Source organism: Xenopus tropicalis, chromosome 4 (genome assembly GCF_000004195.4).
Source record: "Xenopus tropicalis strain Nigerian chromosome 4, UCB_Xtro_10.0, whole genome shotgun sequence".
NCBI classification, from domain to species: domain Eukaryota; kingdom Metazoa; phylum Chordata; class Amphibia; order Anura; family Pipidae; genus Xenopus; species Xenopus tropicalis.
The window spans coordinates 65619561-65637575 of record NC_030680.2 but is presented as its reverse complement, the minus strand read 5'-3'; the positions used below and the strand labels follow the sequence as shown (position 1 = coordinate 65637575).

Genomic DNA, 18015 nt, shown 5'->3' with positions numbered 1-18015 from the left:
TATTGCTCACCTAAGCATGCGTCCATCTGGCCACATAACAAATGACCTGGGCTGGAGTGAGTGACAGGTGGGGTCCCCAGTGCTGTTTGGCCCCCTGTCCTCTCTCCCTAGTTGGCAGGCTTCTGCTCTGACAAAAGAGAAGCATATTTGCTGATATCTGATCATAGCATTGCACCACTTGAAGTAAAAGACTGTAGGGCTCATTTACTGTGAGTAATCCTGCAAGTGCTTGAGCGCTAAGTAGGGGCCATACACAGAGCACTGGTGCCTGTTCTCAAGAAAGCTGAAAGATGCACAGTGCCCTTTGTGCCACACACAGGCGCAAGGAGCCCTGTCCTTAACTCCTGATTTTAACAAGTGATAAGTACAGGGCACTCATGTCTACTGCCTTGTGTGTCTTGCCAGGGAATGGCCACATCCAACACATGTGCAGCCTAAACAGTATGCATTCACCTCCAGCATTGCACACATACACTGCTGCAACCTGTTGAACTGTGAGTGCAAAGAGTTGAGGTTGGTGGTTGCAATTATGTGGGGGTCAAGGGGCAAAGTGCAAAAAAGTACAATGCTCCATCTGTTATTTACATTTTGCACCTTGCTTGTGCCACTGTGGATGATCTCTCTAAATTTTATAACTGGGATTGGGCTACATCCTTCGTCCCTGAGATCAACTACTTGGCTTGACAGTTGCTTGGATGCTGGGTCCCTTCTAGTCCATCCCATCCTCACTGCTTGAAAATTATACTTTCCCCAATTACTTGCTTACAGGTTTATTTAAAGGGCGGCATCTGCATTGCAATTCAGTCTGCAGGCTGTGGAGAACTGTAAAAGTAAAAACAGTTCGAGCTATGGAGTCCTGTGTGCAATAAATAACTAGTTGTGGCTAGGTGGTTTGCAACTAAAGGTGTATCTGATCCAAACCCAAATCTTGCGTAGGCCAATGGACTTGTAGTTATGGCTCTGCTTAAACTTAATTTGAATGTATTTCATTCAAAGAGATGGGTTATGTTGAAGCCTTGCTAAGGAAAAAAGAATTTTGCCACATTGCAAATCCACCCCCAATAGCAACAATCTCACCAGTATTGTCTTTGCTCCCAGTGAGCTCACAGTTCAGGGGCCCTTGTGAGAGACACTAACCGTTTTCCCGATGCTGGAAGGATGGTGAGAACTCTTTGGCAGAAATTCTGGCTATCTGGGCTTCCTCCTGCGCTTTAAGTGCTGCTGTAGCAGCTGCATCTGCTTTAGCCCTCGAGTGAGAAGTCCTGTAGAGGAAACAAAATTAAACAATATAAGGAGACAGACCAACACATGACCCTGGCCTTGCAGCAGAAACCTCTTAGCCTAGGAAGGATCTATCTACAGCAGTTAAAATTGTACAAAAAACACAAGCTACTTATTTAATGGGATCTCCCTGGTGGTACAGTGGGTGGTGGTAATTCTAAGCAACTTTCCAATATATTATTATATTATATTTCCAATTATATAATACATTTATTTAAAACCTTTCAGTGGTTCTTAATATACTTAAATACAATAGTATCTGTCTGGCTGTTCGTTTTGTTTAGTGTACATATGTCAAACACAAGGCCAAATCCGGTGTCCCACGTGCAGCATGATCAAATACCTGACAGCACCGCCCAGTGGCGCTGTGACTGTGGCTTACCAGTCAGCATCAGTGCCTGATTGCACCACTCCAGGTGCTGCAAGAGCCCACTCTTATGTTCAACCCTGCAAGGTGCGTGGTGTGTATTATGTTATTCCGGACCACGCACCCTGCAGGGCAGAACGTAAGATCAGCTGCTTGCCCACAATCTGCTTCTCCGTGCCCTCTCTCTGCCCCTGGATTGCTGATCACATGCTCCATTCTGTACACTAGTAGAGAAGGGGTACATGCCACACAGAAAGGTGTAGCCAGTGGGAGGGGAAAACTAGAGAGGTCTGGATGTCATGGGACAGTTTACAACAGGGGTCGGGAACCTTTTTGGCTGAGAGAGCCATAAACATCACATATTTTAAAATGTAATTCCGTGAGAGCCATACAATATGTTTGGCTGCGGATGCTGCGGGGAAGGTAGGTTGGGTCCCAAGGATGCTGTATGCAATGCGGAGGAGGGCGTGGCCTGCACTCAGTGGATAGAAGACGTGTTCTAAGGCTTAGAACATGTCTTCTATCCGTCGAGCACAGGGGCAAGGTAGGGTGGGTCCCAAGGATGCCTGATGCGGATACGATGCGGAGGAGGGCATGGCCTGCGCTCGGCGGATAGAAGACGTGTTCTAAGGCTTAGAACATGTCTTCTATCCGTCGAGCGCAGGCCACAACCCCCGTTATTTTTTTTTTATTAAAGATTTGGCAGCGAGCCAGATGCAGCCATCAAAAGAGCCACATCTGGCTCTCGAGCCATAGGTTCCCTACCCCTGGTTTACAAAGTCCAGTGCTGAACAAGTAAGTCAGTTCGAACTGACTGCTGCAACACCAAAATATTAATTTATTTGGGTTTCACGAGTGAAAACAAGCCTTATTTGTTTTTGTGGTTTGGCCACAAAACTGCTATGTTGGTTATGGTGGGCAGCCATGATCCAGTGTCTTTTTCTGCTACAAACATACAGGTGTATTCCTTATCTCTTCGGGCTCTTTCAGTGCATTATACATGCCCCACATTGCATGTCCTGTCAAGCGACCTAATGGTATTCCAGCACTTTTCCCACAAATTCACTGACAGTGCGGCAGTAATAAGAAAACTGCTCTACCATATCAGTGTATGTACAGCCATCTTAAGCTGGGCTCTGACATAACCTTGTTGCATTGAGTGTGTTGGCTCTATTAAACCACAGAAAAATATACAGTTTTTTTTTTGCCTTTAAACTAAATATGATACGCATTTTATTTCATAAAATAATTTTGATATCAACTAGGAAACCAGTATGGCCTCTTCATAAAGTGAGTAGAGATTGGCACAAGATTCTCTTTTAGGAATTGTTTATAATTTACAATTTTTTTCTTCAGTTTCACTAAAAAATCCCCAGAGACTGATTGCTATTTAATAATGTTAATATACACTGGCGTCCTTTGTAAAAATGGTCAGTGTCTGCTCTGCATCTATTTATTATGACTAAAAATGCAGTACAGTCTAATGATGAAAATGTAGGACATATTTACTATGCGTGCACATAAAGAAGCATAGTGCCAGAAGATACTCATGTCCTGTCCCCCTAGTGTGTAAGGTCAGTAAATATATTTAATTATTGGTAAAGCAAGAAAGAGAGCAACCAATCTATCTGCTGTGCTGTGATGTTATAAGAACAGAAGGTCCATCACTGACCATGAATAGACACATAGTTACAGAACAGTAGTAGTATTTGTGTGGCTGTGGGTGGTTTGAGAAAAGACAGTTCTATAACATCATGTCATTTGTGGAACTATCATTGACTGCTCCATCTACAACAATAACTATTGGCTATGGGAAGCTCAGTAGAACCACAGAGTAATAACTTTTTGCTGAGGAAACACTGCCTGCCTTTCTCCTCTCTTGTTTGCATCCCTATACTTATAGGAACATTGCACAGAATTGGCAACATTCTCTTGGTGATTATACATGCCAAATAAGTTGACCATATGCAGCCACATATGCATAGGTTTTTCACAGAATCTGGTCAGTTATTAACTGAACTGTATGATCATTGTTATGGAGCAAAAGCAACAAATTTGATTTCCGTAATGAAAAAACTGGAACTACATGTCTAAATAATGAACCAGTCAATCAGCCCAGGTCACATCACTGCAATCTGGCTACCCAAGCAATGGGGATTTGCTAATGGTACCATATAAAGGAATATTGTATACGCTAGAGCAGCAAAGCATTGCATTGCAATGTTTCCTAACCCTATAGCACAATAAGGGTTAAACAAAGATTAAAGCTAGAAAATAAGGATAGATAACATGCAGTGGAGGAGGAGGAGGAGAAGTGGATTAGCAGATCTACACTTTCAATAGTGCAAACTGTGCTTGCATTATTAATGTCCGCTGCAGACTACCGGCCTTCTGCTTTCTGCAGACTGAGAAATCTGGCAAACACGAGAGAGAAACCTACGCAAGCTATCAAAATCATCTGAGCAGTGCCACTCTCCTTATGCCACAATTACTCCTCATTTCACACTCTGTAATCCACCTACAGTGACCACCTGCCTGTGTATTTGTACGGGACAAGCTCATCACATATCGGTCCCTATAGCCTAACAGGGAAATTGTCACGAGAAGGAAAACATGTTATATTTGCAGTATCCCTATGCATTATTAGAAAATGTGGAGCCAGACACCTACTGAATAGAGTAGTAACATACAGCTAAAAGCTAATGCCTTCTGAATTCCTTTCTCCCAGTACTTGTCTAAAACATCTCAGATACAAATCACTTTCCCTCTAGGAATTTCTCTCTTTCTGAACTGTGTGCTGATCATTTATATGATCTGCTATCATTTAGGCCTAAGGTACTGAGGTGATACACTGCAGCAGCCTCTAACAGGTTGTTGCACCTTTCATTACATATATATGGAAAACACTTTGCCAAAAGGAGACCTTGAAGTGACAGGTACAGTGTAGGACTGGCCCACTAGGATACCAGGAAAACTCCCAGTGGACCCAGGTGTCAGTGGGCCCTCTTGCTTCTAACTGTTTGGCCGATTGCATGGTCATTCCCTATTTCTGTATGGGAAAAAGAGATGGAAGGATAGAGAAAAGAGACTTGAAGAATAGAGGTTGAGGGAGGAGAGGAGGAATAATAGTTTAGAAAGTGGGCCTATGGTCCAAGGTGTATCGATGGGCTCCTGGCATCTCAGTCCGACACTGGACTGGCAGACCACCACCCAGCCAAAATAGGCACTTCTGAAGAATAGACTGCCTGCCACTGCAAGGTCTGCTGCTGGCAGAGCATTTACTTTAAACTTACATGCACAGTGTGCATTGTGGGTTTGGCCTGACGAAGGAGCCTGCACCCGAAATGCTGTATTTTTTGGATTGACACTGAGTAAACACAGGGAGTTTCCCCATCCAGCAATTCAATACTGGACTTCTCTTTCACTTATCCTGTGTATCCGTAATACAACGTCTGGAGAGGTCTGGTATACATGTGTATTATCTAGTTATTCCAGATAACGTTTCCTATACATGTAACTGTATACAGTGGCAGCTGTTACATTTTATGAATGTTACAATGCCAAATTATATTATTATTATTATTATTATTATTATTATTATTATTATTATTATTATTATATTATTATAGTTTTATAAGGTCAGGCAATATATAATAATTCACCAGTTTTTAAAGTGTCAATCCAGTATGTAATCCAGAAACCTGTTATTCAAAATTATAAAAAGTGGAAAATGATTTCCAAGATAAAATTAATTCTTAATGGAGGCAAAACCAACTTTTGGGTTTATTTAATGTTTAAATTATTTTGACTTAACTTGACTGAGTATGGTGATCCAAATACAGAAAGACCCCTTATTTAGAAAACCTCAGGTCCTGAACATTCTGGATAACAGGTCCCATAACTGTACATAGATTCTTACTGAAGACTTTATTTTTAAGAAAACTGCCCCTGGTAAGGAAAGTGACTTCAAATGTGTATTTTATTCAAATAGCAAATAAGGTCCATTAAAGTTTGAGCCAGGAATGATGATAATTACAACCTGTGTGCCTTATACCTTCGAATGTGCAAGTCTTTGTTGCCCCTGTTGATACCCTGGAGCACAGTTTGCCCAGTACCATGGTAAAGCTCTCTATCCGACCTTCCTGAGAGTAACCCTTTAATTCTCCTGGCCAAAGTTCATATAGTGTAAGCTGTTTTATTTCATCTTGGGAAAGATGAAGATCATGCAGCTCCTACTTGATTTACAAAACATCATAAAGTTCTATTCATTCAGCAGCAAAGATTTTAACCCCTTTGGAGTCACTAATTGCTTGCATTGTATTCATATGCAGCTTGGCCAAAAACTATACTGCACTGTAAAGCTGTCTGCTGTGTGTATACAATACAGCCTTTCAGCTGAGAGAGCATGCTTTTATGCACTGTAATACATGTCTTCCCTGAGGTCAGATGCCCCAATGCGCAGCAGTTCTCCTCCTAAAAGCTTCCTCCTGCCAGAACTATCAGGATCTCTTTCATTCTGTGGATACTTAGAGAATGACTTTTCATGCACAGATTAAGGGCTTTTTAACTCAAATACCCAGTTTACAAGCTTCACAGAGCTCAGATGAAAAGTAACAATTAAGCTGTTAGCCTGTCTTACAAAACATGTCTTTTTTTCTAACCCAGAAGCAGCATTACAATGTTTTTTATCCACCCAACATCCATGCCTGTAGCAAACACAAGCTGCATGACTTACTGTAGCTCCCTGCACCTGCACAAATGTCATGCGGCATAATACATTATCCTGCCTTAGCCCCCATCAGGCTTAACTGTCTCACTGCTAGTGAAAAGTTCAGCACATACAGCATGGATTTCATGTGGATTTCAACACCAGACTAAAAGCCTTTGGCTTGATGGAAGAAGTGATCCTGACACGAGGCAAGGTTAGATGACATCAACTGCTATTCCAGCATCGAGGTTCCTGCTCACCACCTCATAAAAGGCGACTAAATTAGTCTGGCAAGATCTGTTACACATAAATCCATGCTGGCACAAACTAATAGTATTGTGAACTGCAATGTATTCAAGTACCCTATCCCTTATTACCCCTTCCAAAAGCTTTCCTACTACTGATGTCAGACTAACAGGCCTATAGTTTTCAGGCTGAGAATGGGATCCCTTTTTAAATAACAGCACAACATTAGCAATTCACCAGTCTCTCTGCCCCATGCCAGACCTTAACAAATCCTGAAAAATTAAGTGAAGAGGTTTGGCAATCACAGCGCTAAGCTCATTTAATACCCTGGGATGAATCCCATCCGGCCCTGGACCTTTGTTTACCTTTACATGTTCAAGTCTCTTTTGAATTTCCTCCCGAGTGACCCATGCGTCAGTAGCTAAATTATTGGAACTGGGCATATTAAAATGGAAGCCTTCATAATCTGGCTCCTCAGATGTATAGACAGATGAAAAATAAGAGTTGAAAATTTCTGCTTTTTCCCTGTTCTCATCAACCAACTTACCCCCCCCCCCCCCCGTCATAATAAGGTTCCCACCCCTTCTTACTTAATTTTTTTACTATTCGCATAAAAAATAATTTTGGATTCTCTTTACTCCTAGCTGCAATATCCCTTTCCATCTCTATTTTAGCTTGCCTGATAGCTTTTTTGCATGCTTTATTTGCTTCCTTGTACCTGATGAAAGTTTCCGCTGTCCCAGCTAACTTGAATGCTTTAAAAGCATGTTTTTTCTTACCAACCTCGACACTAACACTTTTATTCAGCCATAAAGGTTTTGCTTTGCGATGCCTCTCCTTGCTTACAAGGGGAATATACTGTTGTGTATACTTGCAAAGCAATGTTTTAAAGATGTTCAATTTTCCTTCTGTGTCTAACCCTATGAAAAGCCTTTCCCAGTTGACACATTGCAGAGATGCCCTTATACTGGCAAAGTCTGCACGTCTAAAATCAAGCGTTTTAGTTACTCCCTTATAGAGCTGTCTCTGTAGCATTATCTCAAAGGAGACCATGTTGTGATCACTGTTCCCCAAATGCTCACCCACACAAATGTTAGAGATGAGTTCAGTATTATTAGATATTACCAGGTCAACAAAGTCATTCCTAGTAGGTTCTTGAACCGCCTGAAATATAAAGTTGTCAAGTTGTCATTTAGCATATTTACAAACCTACTAGCCACCCCATTACTCCAGTCCCCCATAATAACAACTTGACCCAGTTGTGAAGCCTCCTCCATTTGCATAAGTACATGGTTGGCAACTAATAATATAGCAGAGTTCATCCCACTTAAATAAGTCCTGTTGTGACAATATTTTTGCATATTTTGTTGAATAGGGTAATATACAAGAGAGACTGTATATGTATTAGGTACTAAGCAATACTAAGCAATTCTCTTAGTGTGAAAAGACCCTGGGCAGGGGTGTTGATGTCACAGGAGTGGGCCAGTGATGTCAGGGGGCAGGACTTCAGTGGCATCATGGGTTGTGGTATGACATGGCAATCATCAATTGGTCAATTGCCACATCTGTGAGGGAGAGTCATAGCAGGATTTCCTGGAAAATCAGGCAGACAGTTTTGACCCGGACAGCCCCTCCAAAAACCGGGCTGTCTGGGTTAACACCATAGGGTAGGTATAATGTGTTCCTTTTAAAATATAGGAATTCTCTTTGAGAAAAGAAGCTAATGAAGAATTGTACTACTGTGCATATTTTTCCAAGAGTATAAAGAGCAGGGGGGGGGGGTGCATAAACAGCGCGGGGTGGGGGGGGAAAGCAGCGGTGGGGGCGAAGTGCCGGCCGGGTCACCTAGGGTGCCTGGTTGGCTTGGCCCGCCTCTGATAGATAGAGAGATCACTGCAGCTCACCAGAGGGGGGAATACTGTACTTAATGTAAATTGAAATGTATGTAGAGTTAGGTTTAGATCCCATTTACCACTATCTAGGGCAGACTGAGCACCTGCTGTGGCTGATGAGAAAAGAAAAATGGGGTGCTACTGCGGACATCTGAAAATGATAAAAACAAAAAACAGATTAACAGCAAAGTGAGAATGACAGGAAAGTAGGGAAAGTCTACAATCAGTGTTATAAACACTGTCAGTAACACAGTAAGAAATAATTCCAAATCCTATTTTATTGCTTTAGTAGAGCAAAATAAACTTTACCTATGCTAAATCTTGTTTCCATTATTCTTTTAGAATCCACAATCACAACAAGCAGGCAGGTGCCATTTTGTGGAAGCTATTATACAGGCAAGCTCTGCATCATCCCAAAATCTTGTGTGTTTTTAATGTAAAAAGAAAAAAAAAGGATTAAGGTTTCATGTTTAATTTGAAAAAAGGACAGCCTTTCATGTCTGGGTGACAGTTCCCCCCTAAAGTAAAAAAGGGTGTAGTCTATATTCTGCCAGATGCCTCTAAAATCATAAAATCATCGGAAATTCACCTTTATCACTAATATCTCTATCAACAGTATCCCAATAAGGTACAATGTATTAATTAATGATAATAAATGTATGGGACCTGTTATCGAGAATGCTCAGGACTTGGAGTGAGCCCCCAACTATTGTGACTCAGAGCACTGAATATTATGGGAAAATTATGCTGAATACTACAACATACTGAATGGTCATGTATGTAGGCACGGCTCATTTTTTTCAAAAACTACACTATACAGGGTTAAAAATGATTTTGTTCTTTACACATATATGGGAATATATGCAAGATAAAGCAAAAGCTGCTATCTGGTTCACAACTGAAAATTGACAGTGCACAATATCAAAGGAAATAGAAAAGCAGTATTGAATTATAGCTATTAGAATTTAATATAAATACTGTATCTATTCACTGGTAAGCATTCATATACTCAAGGTCATACCTAATAAATAAATATTGCTGCATTCTATGATCTAGATTATCTCCCAAACACTAGCATTTATTCAGTTACACATCTGCTTGCATCTCAGTCTTTCCTTCACTTAATCAATACATTTGTAGCTCAGGGGCATAACCAGTTAATGGAATTGGATCAGGAAAAAAGCCACTACAAGGGAATACTTTATCTTTTTTTGAGAGTCTACACAAGGGAATATTCATAAATGATGAGAAATTGTTCAGGTAACCGTGAGCTTAGCTTTACTAAATGAACATATATAGTTCTATAAATATGTGCACAGGTTTAAAATGATTATTGATCTTTTATTGTGATGCACAAATATATATATATATATATATATATATATTTATAATCTATTAAAGACTTACTTGATTAAAACCCCAAATTCGTAAGCAGGCAATCTTGACCTAAGGTTTGTGTGTACTTGCAGTGACTTTGTGTGAGAAAATAAATGAATAAAAAAACACAGAAACCTTTGGAATGGGCTTGTCAGGGTCACTTTAATTAAATGACAAATGGGGCATCTGCCCAGGGCCAGTGATTTGAGGGGCCCATGATGTCACTATGTCTTTAACTATTTTTTTCTCCCTCCCTCATCGCCCTACCCCCCATGCCACTGCTGCTGCCCTCCTCACCCCATGTTGACTCTTCTGTTCTTCTCTGCTTTTTGCTTTTCAGAAAAAGATTCAAGGTGGCCCATGGCCACAGTCTCTATTTTGGGCTGTGGCTTACTGGCTTGCCTCTTATATTGTCAAATTGAGGATGAGTGGCAATTGGGAATAAATTTTGTGTGTCCAGGATGTGGGGGCCCAACAAAATCTTTGTTTAGGGCCCAGCAAGGCATTGAAATTGCTCTGGAACTTGTATGTATGGAAGAACTGATAACGGTAAAATAATAGGTGAGGGGAAAGCTATCAGTGTGTGTTGAGCAACATCATGCCATAGTATCATGTCCAAGATAAATGCAAGAATCCTCTGCTATTTTTGGCAGAAGGCCACAACTTAAAGAAACATGTCACCTGGGCATTTCTGATATGCGTTTCAGAGAAAAAAGAATTACTGCTCGTAGCCCAGGGGTTAATGCTCTATTGAGGAGGCTTCTCCACTTAAATGACTCCCTTTATAAGCAGTTTATTTTATACATACTTAGTTTTATCTTGTTTGTGTGTGCACTTTGGAAGCAAAACTGACATTTAAATCAAAGAACACATATTTTTGCCACTGAATGGAACTATGCTGTTGTTTGTGTTTTTCCTCTTTATCTCATTTTTACTCTTTTATCTGGTTGCTATAACATCAGTGAAGCTCTATAGCATGCACTATTTAGAACTGTATTGTATTTAAGTTAAGTATTGCCACCATAAACCTGACTTTTAAGAAATGTAACTGTCCACACGCAGTCACTTTGGCTTTACCAGGTCTCTGTATGCAACACTTGCTCCCACTGTAAAAATATATACGCAAGAAATGCCCGTACTATTTCTATTTTTCTGCACTACCCAGGAGATACAGAGCATCTTCAGTGTTTTCTTGGATAGCTGTGGCAATGCTGAGATTCAAATACCCTGCATTATTAATTACAGCCAACCTCAGGAGCATTTCATGTTTAAAGATTGCCACGCTATGAAATGTCTCTGTTATTTGTATGCAGGCTGAACTAAGGCACAATTACTGTAAATAACAGGAACAACGTTTAAAACCTAGTCGAGTAACCAACCATACAGATATGGGATCTATTATCCAGAAAGCTCAGAATTACGGCCATCTCCCATAGACTCCATTTTATTCAAATAATTAGCATTTTTAAAAAAGATTTCCTTTCTTGCTGTAATAATGAAACTGTAACTGGTACTTGATCCCAACTAAAATATTATTGAACCCTATATAAAGAACAATTATATTGGGTTACTTACTGTTTAAATGATTTTTTAGTAGACAAAGTACAGAGATGCAAATTATGAAAATACCCCTTATCCTGAAAGCCCCAGGTCCTGAGCATTCTGGATAACAGGTCCAATACCTGTAGTAGGTCAGTAAATACTATCTAGAAATGGAACAAACTTTCAGCCTATTATATCACCCCCTTTATATCACCCCTAACTTTGTAAGTCTGCCAAATGAGTTTATTGCTCAGAATTTAAAAAAGAAATGGGAGGATTGGCAAGTAGTACTTGTGCTGGACCCCTCCAATATTTTTTTTTGTGAGGGGACCCAGTGCAGTCTTTGTACACCACTGACTGGGGGGTACCAAAAATAGGCACCCCCCATTGAATGTATTTACCTTATACCCCGTTCTTCTCAGTGAGCACTGTTAAGCAATCCTCTTCATGCAGGTACGCATGTGCAGTCAAATGAAACGCCAAATGTTAACAAACATGCCAGCCTTTTCACTTTACTGTGCATGTGTTGGCCCCACAAAGAACGAGAAAGTGGAAGAAGAGGATAGCTCTGTGGTGCTGGCTGAGAAGAACCCCGGGCCAGGGCAGTTTTCTGCTAACAGGAGCACTGGCCTTTGGGTATCAGGTAAGTAAATACAATGACTGGGAGGGTGCACCTTTTGACTTCCCCCTCCCAGTGACATCACCTTTCCTTCTCCTTTAAACTTGCTTGTATTTTTTTGTGCAACTTATTTTTTCATGAGCAAAAAAAAAACAAGAAAATTTCTGAACTCAATTCACCTGAACTAATGAATCGATAAAGTTATATACACAAGTACTTGTGTTGTTGAAAGAAAAATTATATGTGAACTTGTTAATAATAATAATAATATCTGACAAATCAATTGGCAATCCAATTTGCTTTTCAAATCTTCAAATGTTTCTTTATATTCCCACTTCCTTACCTAGCCCACTGTTTAATCAATGATATAAAATGTTACTAAATTTAGGTTACCTCCATGTACTATAAACTTATGGGCAATGTTATAATCTTCATATTACCCATGTTTTAACTCTTTGGCCTTAAAATAGTCTTTTTTAGTACAGGTATGGGACCTGTTATCCAGAATGCTCGGGACCTGGGGTTTTCCGGATAAGGAATCTTTCCGTAATTTGGATCTCCAAAACCTAAGTATGCTAAAATTCATTTAAATATTAAATAAACCCAATAGGATTGTTTTGCCTCCCATAAGAATTAATTATATCTTAGTTGGGATCAAGTACAAGGTACTGTTTTATAATTACAGAGAAAAAGAAAATAATTTTTTTTAAAATTCGAATTATTTGCTTATAATGGAGTCTATGGGAGATGGCCTTTCCGTAATTCGGAACTTAAATCAGATCACACCATTAACATCTCTTTGAATCCAAGCCTGTAGGCTAAATACTATTTCCAGAGACTAACAATGGCCCAGAGAGTTATGATGGCACTTTTGCCACACGCTAATACAAATGCAGGTAATTGCTCACATCCTCCTAAAAACAGGGTATAACTTCAATATCTAAGACCTAATGCATCCTCACTATTCTTTTTACTAAGTGCCTAGCAGTAGAATAAAGGCTGCCATAGGTTAGTGTAGTAGAAGTTTTGTCTTCAAAACCAGACCTTCTTTACTTTTTCGTAAACTAACCCATTCTAATAAGATTGTATAGTAATGTAACAAATCTGGTTTCTTTCAGTTGAACAAAACCAACAGCTTAAGAACTAAATCTCATCCAAGTGCAACATATGAGCCTGTCCCTATGAAAATAGCCCACAGGGATGCCTGCACGCTGACCAAGGGAGTATTAAGACTAGCCATTATGGATGCATGAATCAAGTGATTTAGCCTTTGCTCAATGGAAATGATTAATGACCTAATATTTTTGCCAAGCTATGCGTATTGGACTTATAGAGCTTGCAGAACCTATTAAATACAATTTTTCTTTGCTACTTCTATTTACTGTGATGAGCTTACATCGTATTATTATGTTCTCTCGAAGATCCATCTTAATTATGCTAAAATACACAACATACATTGTTCAACATAGTTCACAAAAAGACCAGCAACAATGGGAATTTTTATGAAAAAAATAAGTGTATATTTACACTTATACTTACACAGCCAACATTACGTTTGGGTCCCAATTGGGATCTCTCAATTAGGGCCTTGAGAATGGTCCCAATTGGGACCCAAACGTAATGTTGGCTGTATTCTTACTAAATATACACTTGTGTTTATATTAAAATATCTGGTGTTGCTGGTCTTTTTGTGAACAATATATATATGGAGCACAGAGGAGCACTTAACAAACAAAAACACAGAATGCCTGGGTGCAAGTAAAATGTGTACTGAGCAACACACTGCTCTATTTATTAAAATCAGTTACTTCAACTGAGCCTGTTGAGTGTGGTACTTTCTTTAAAATTGAATGTTATTTTATAATCCATGTAATTTGTACAATCCAAACAGAAAAGCAAATTTTTTTGCCAATAGGACTCTTTAATGAAATCAGGATTCCTATGATTGTGCTTATTAAATATAAATTCTTGACACCAGTGGCATAGGTGGTATGTCCTGGGTTTCCATGAAATAGACACTGGGACTGAAGCCAGGAAAGCTGCCTAGTACTCAGCGGGAGAGGCATATCGCATTATTTACAAGCTCACTTTGCATCCAAGAAAAATAGGATTGATAGTTAAATTAGTAAATATAGACGTTTTAAAGCAACACAAGCAAATAATTAGTAACAGAAAAGCGTCATCATCTTTGGTTGATCCTCCAATGGTTGCAAGCAGTCACAGCATTAAACAAGAGAATAAGGTTCACGGAATGAAGCTCAGTCCTTAGCAACGATAGTAACAATGGCACATTTATTAAGCAATATGTATAAATAGATGCAAGCAGATAAGGAAAATATATTCACATGGGGGCTTACATTATTGGTGATGCACAGACTAAAGGAGTTGGTCGGAGGTTCAGATAAATCAAAGAATCTGCTTGCAAGACTTGGTCAAATCCTTGGCATAAATTTAATAAATTTGGTGCATTCCTAATTCCCTTGTACCGAAAACCCTAAAGCTAGCCATACACGCACCGATAATATTGTACGAAACCTTGTTTCGTACGATATTCGGTGCGTGTATGGCAAGTCGGCGAGTCGACCGATATCGCAGGAAGCTGCTGATATCGGTCGACTCGCCGATCGGGCCAGTTAAAAGATTTTGATCGGGCGCCATAAAAGGCGCCTGACCAAAATCTGCCTTCAGCGCTGAATCGGCAGAAGGAGGTAGAAATCCTATTGCTTCTACCTCCTTATCTGCCGTTTCAGCCCTGAACGGTTTGTGGCTGATTGTACGATCTTTCGTGCGACCATCGGTAAATCGCCACATGTGTGGCCACCTTAAGCCCACTCTGTCACTTTTTTTCACCCTGACTTTCCAAAGGGGCATCTGGCAAAGCCTCTGTGCTGTGACTAAAGAAACATGCTCCCTGTGCTACACTAGGCACATTTCTACCTGGTCTTACAAGAAAGTGTTACAGTCTAGTTTAATAAGAAATGCATAATTTATAGCAGACTTTCTACCAACTGTAAGGTAAATATGTGAGGACACTTTTGTAATATGTTCCCAACAGATACTACACTATGTTTTGTGCATTACGGTTAAAATCTCCATGAATAATTGATATCAACTAGTGGCATACAGCTCACTTGGGAAAGGCTCATTCTAACCCTACTAAGCTTTATCACAACCACACTAAACACATGCATTTTTTACAAAGAGGCAAATATTTAAAGTGATTTTGACTATTGTCATTTAGCAGTTGAATACACTAAGGGGCCCATTTACTAAGGTTTTTTTTTTTACATTTATATTTTTTTTGATATTTCACTGAGCAGCCTACTGCACTGAGCTTTTCAGGAATATAATGAGAACACATTTACTACTGAAATCAACATTATGATCAATGACTAGCATACTCTAAGAAACAATTTTGAAATATAAGGGACAACTCTCCCTGCTATGCTAACATTGATTTAAACTGTCTGCAGTTCTGGAACTGGTATTATAATTAAAATTATTTCTCTATTTTTATTCTGTATCAGAATTTTTACAGTTGAATGTCTATTTGTTTCTACTGATACATGGACGTCTACTGTATTCCATACTGCAAAATGTGAATCATTTTTCCATCAGTTTTTTTAATTATATTTTCTAAAATTACATATGCTATGCAGTTTTATTTGAAGACTGTTTTCCATTCCATCAACTGATATGTCCCCGGCTGACACTGGCAGATTTATCAAACTGTGAAATTAGAGCTCACCATAGTAAATTTCCCCCCCCCCATGTCTATTTATTCCTATGGGATTTTTAGAGGCATTTATCAATAAGTAAAATTTAGAGTTCACCATATCATAAATATGACTCTTCATAGAAATGAATAGAGTGGTGGAATTTTACTGTGGTGAGATCTAATTTCATACTTTGATAAATCTACTCCATAGTCTCTTAAATGCTATGCTCCCTCTGCCACTATTCCAGCTGCTACCCCCAAATTACAGGCACTGCTCACTTACCTGGAAATATTTTCTTTGGCTTCTGCTGAAAAAGCTGTGCCTGAAAGTGTTACAAAACTGACGAAAAGAAAGTGGCATGTCCAACAACTCAGTAGAGAGGCACTTTAACAATGGCTGCACAATATCACTACACCTTTAGGGCTGTGGCACATGCTGAGATTAGTCGCCCGCAACAAATCACCCTTGTCGAGGGTGACTAATCTCCCCGATATGACATCCCACCGGCGAGAATGTAAATCGCCGGAGGGATGTCATATCGCGGGCGACTAATCTTAGCGTGTACCACAGCCCTTAAAGCATGTTATCAACTTTGCCTTCTTTCCCAGACTTCATCTTACCATTCTATTTTTTAGTCTGTTTTTTATCCAGAATACCACAAAGCTTCTAAAACTTTAACTAGTAATTTAGAATGTTCTATTCCTAGCAACTTTCCAATTTGTTTTAATTTTTTATAGTTTTTGAGTTATTGGCCTCCTTCTTCTGCCTCTTTCAAATGGAGGGTCACTAACCCCAATACCCAACTAGTTATTATTCCGTGAGGCTACAATTACATTGCTATTGTTACTTTTTATTACGAATCTTTCTGCTCAGACCCTATCCTGTTCATATTCTAGTCTATTATTCAATCCACTGCCTAGTTGCTAGGGTAAATTAGTCCTAAAATTTCAAACTGAAGGGCTGTTAAATAATTCAAAATCCGCAAAAAAATATAAAATGCAGAACAAAGGTGAACTAATTAAGGTTTAAATAAATCAATGATCAAACCCCAACACAACTCCTGCCTTAACAGGCTTTATAATTCCAAACAATCCATCCTAAACCAGCAGTCAGATTCATTACTTTCATCTGCAGCTACACTCAGTGCTACAGAATTTAATTATAGATCACAGTATATCACTAACTAAATAAGCCTTATATAACTCAGCAGCTCCCTGTACCTCTGCTCCACATAATTAACTGGCCTTTTGCACTCAACGCATTATTAAATGCTGCCTGCTTTCTCACAATACTTTCATATTACGGTTTCAAAGTCATCTTTAACATTCTTGAAACACTGTCACCAAGAGTACCAGTGAACTGATGATCTGGTAAGCCATTCTGACAAAGCCAACTGAGATGGAAAGATCTGGAAACAATGCCAGGGAACAGGGAGGTATAAAGCACCCCAAATATTTCTATTCTTTTTGACACTCAGATATCCTCATAAGAACCATGATGATAAAGATGATATTTAAACTGCCACATTATTAAATGGAAGCTAGTATCAAAATAAAAAATTTAAATTGTGTCAAATTGTGCAATTTAAGTGACAAAAAAACTTACTTTTACTTAAATTTTGGTTATGCACATCTATCAACCTTCCTTCTCAGTCATAGGTTTGTACCCATAGGTTAGTGACAAAATTAGAAGATTAGTCAATAAATCTTTGCTATTGCAGGCAATAATGTGAACTGCAATGCTTTTTTTTTTTTTAGTCGCCTGGCAAGTTCGGAAAAAGGAAGCCATGCATTTTTATGGTGCATTTTTTATTACTAAATTACACTGTGTACATTGCAAATAATAAGCTTTATGCTTACCGGAGTCCTTTCTATAGCTTAGACTCTTCACTTGGGCACTAACTTGTAGCGTATCCTCTGAGGTACTAATCCCTTTTCACTTGTGGGTGGGGTACAGGCTGCCCTTGCTTCCTGTTCCTTCTGCTTCTCATACCTACAATGAGCTATGACAAAAACGAATCCTGCCCTAGCCACCCTGACAGCTTCTCTCACCTGGTGTCTTCCTTCTGGTTACATCTTACTCAGCATCTCAAGCTCCTGGCATGCTTCCTTTAATGTTTCAATTGGCCAAAGAGGACTATGTCTAATCCCGTTTTTTTTTTTATACACTTTTGGGCCCCTCCCCCTTTTTTAGAAACTTTCCAGGGAGGCCCCTTTAACTCCCTCTGGTGGTGCCTTGGAGAAATGACCCCTCTTTCATATTAA

General features: G+C 39.4%; 1 protein-coding gene across 1 annotated transcript in view; it reads right to left on the bottom strand.

The window, feature by feature from the left end:
- Positions 1 to 18015, bottom strand: part of jph3 (junctophilin 3) — a 93643-nt gene that overhangs the window by 14084 nt on the left and 61544 nt on the right. Inside the window, exon 3 of the mRNA XM_018093527.2 lies at positions 1138 to 1262. Coding sequence (XP_017949016.1) covers positions 1138 to 1262 — 125 coding nt within the window. The remainder of the gene's footprint in view (positions 1 to 1137; positions 1263 to 18015) is intronic.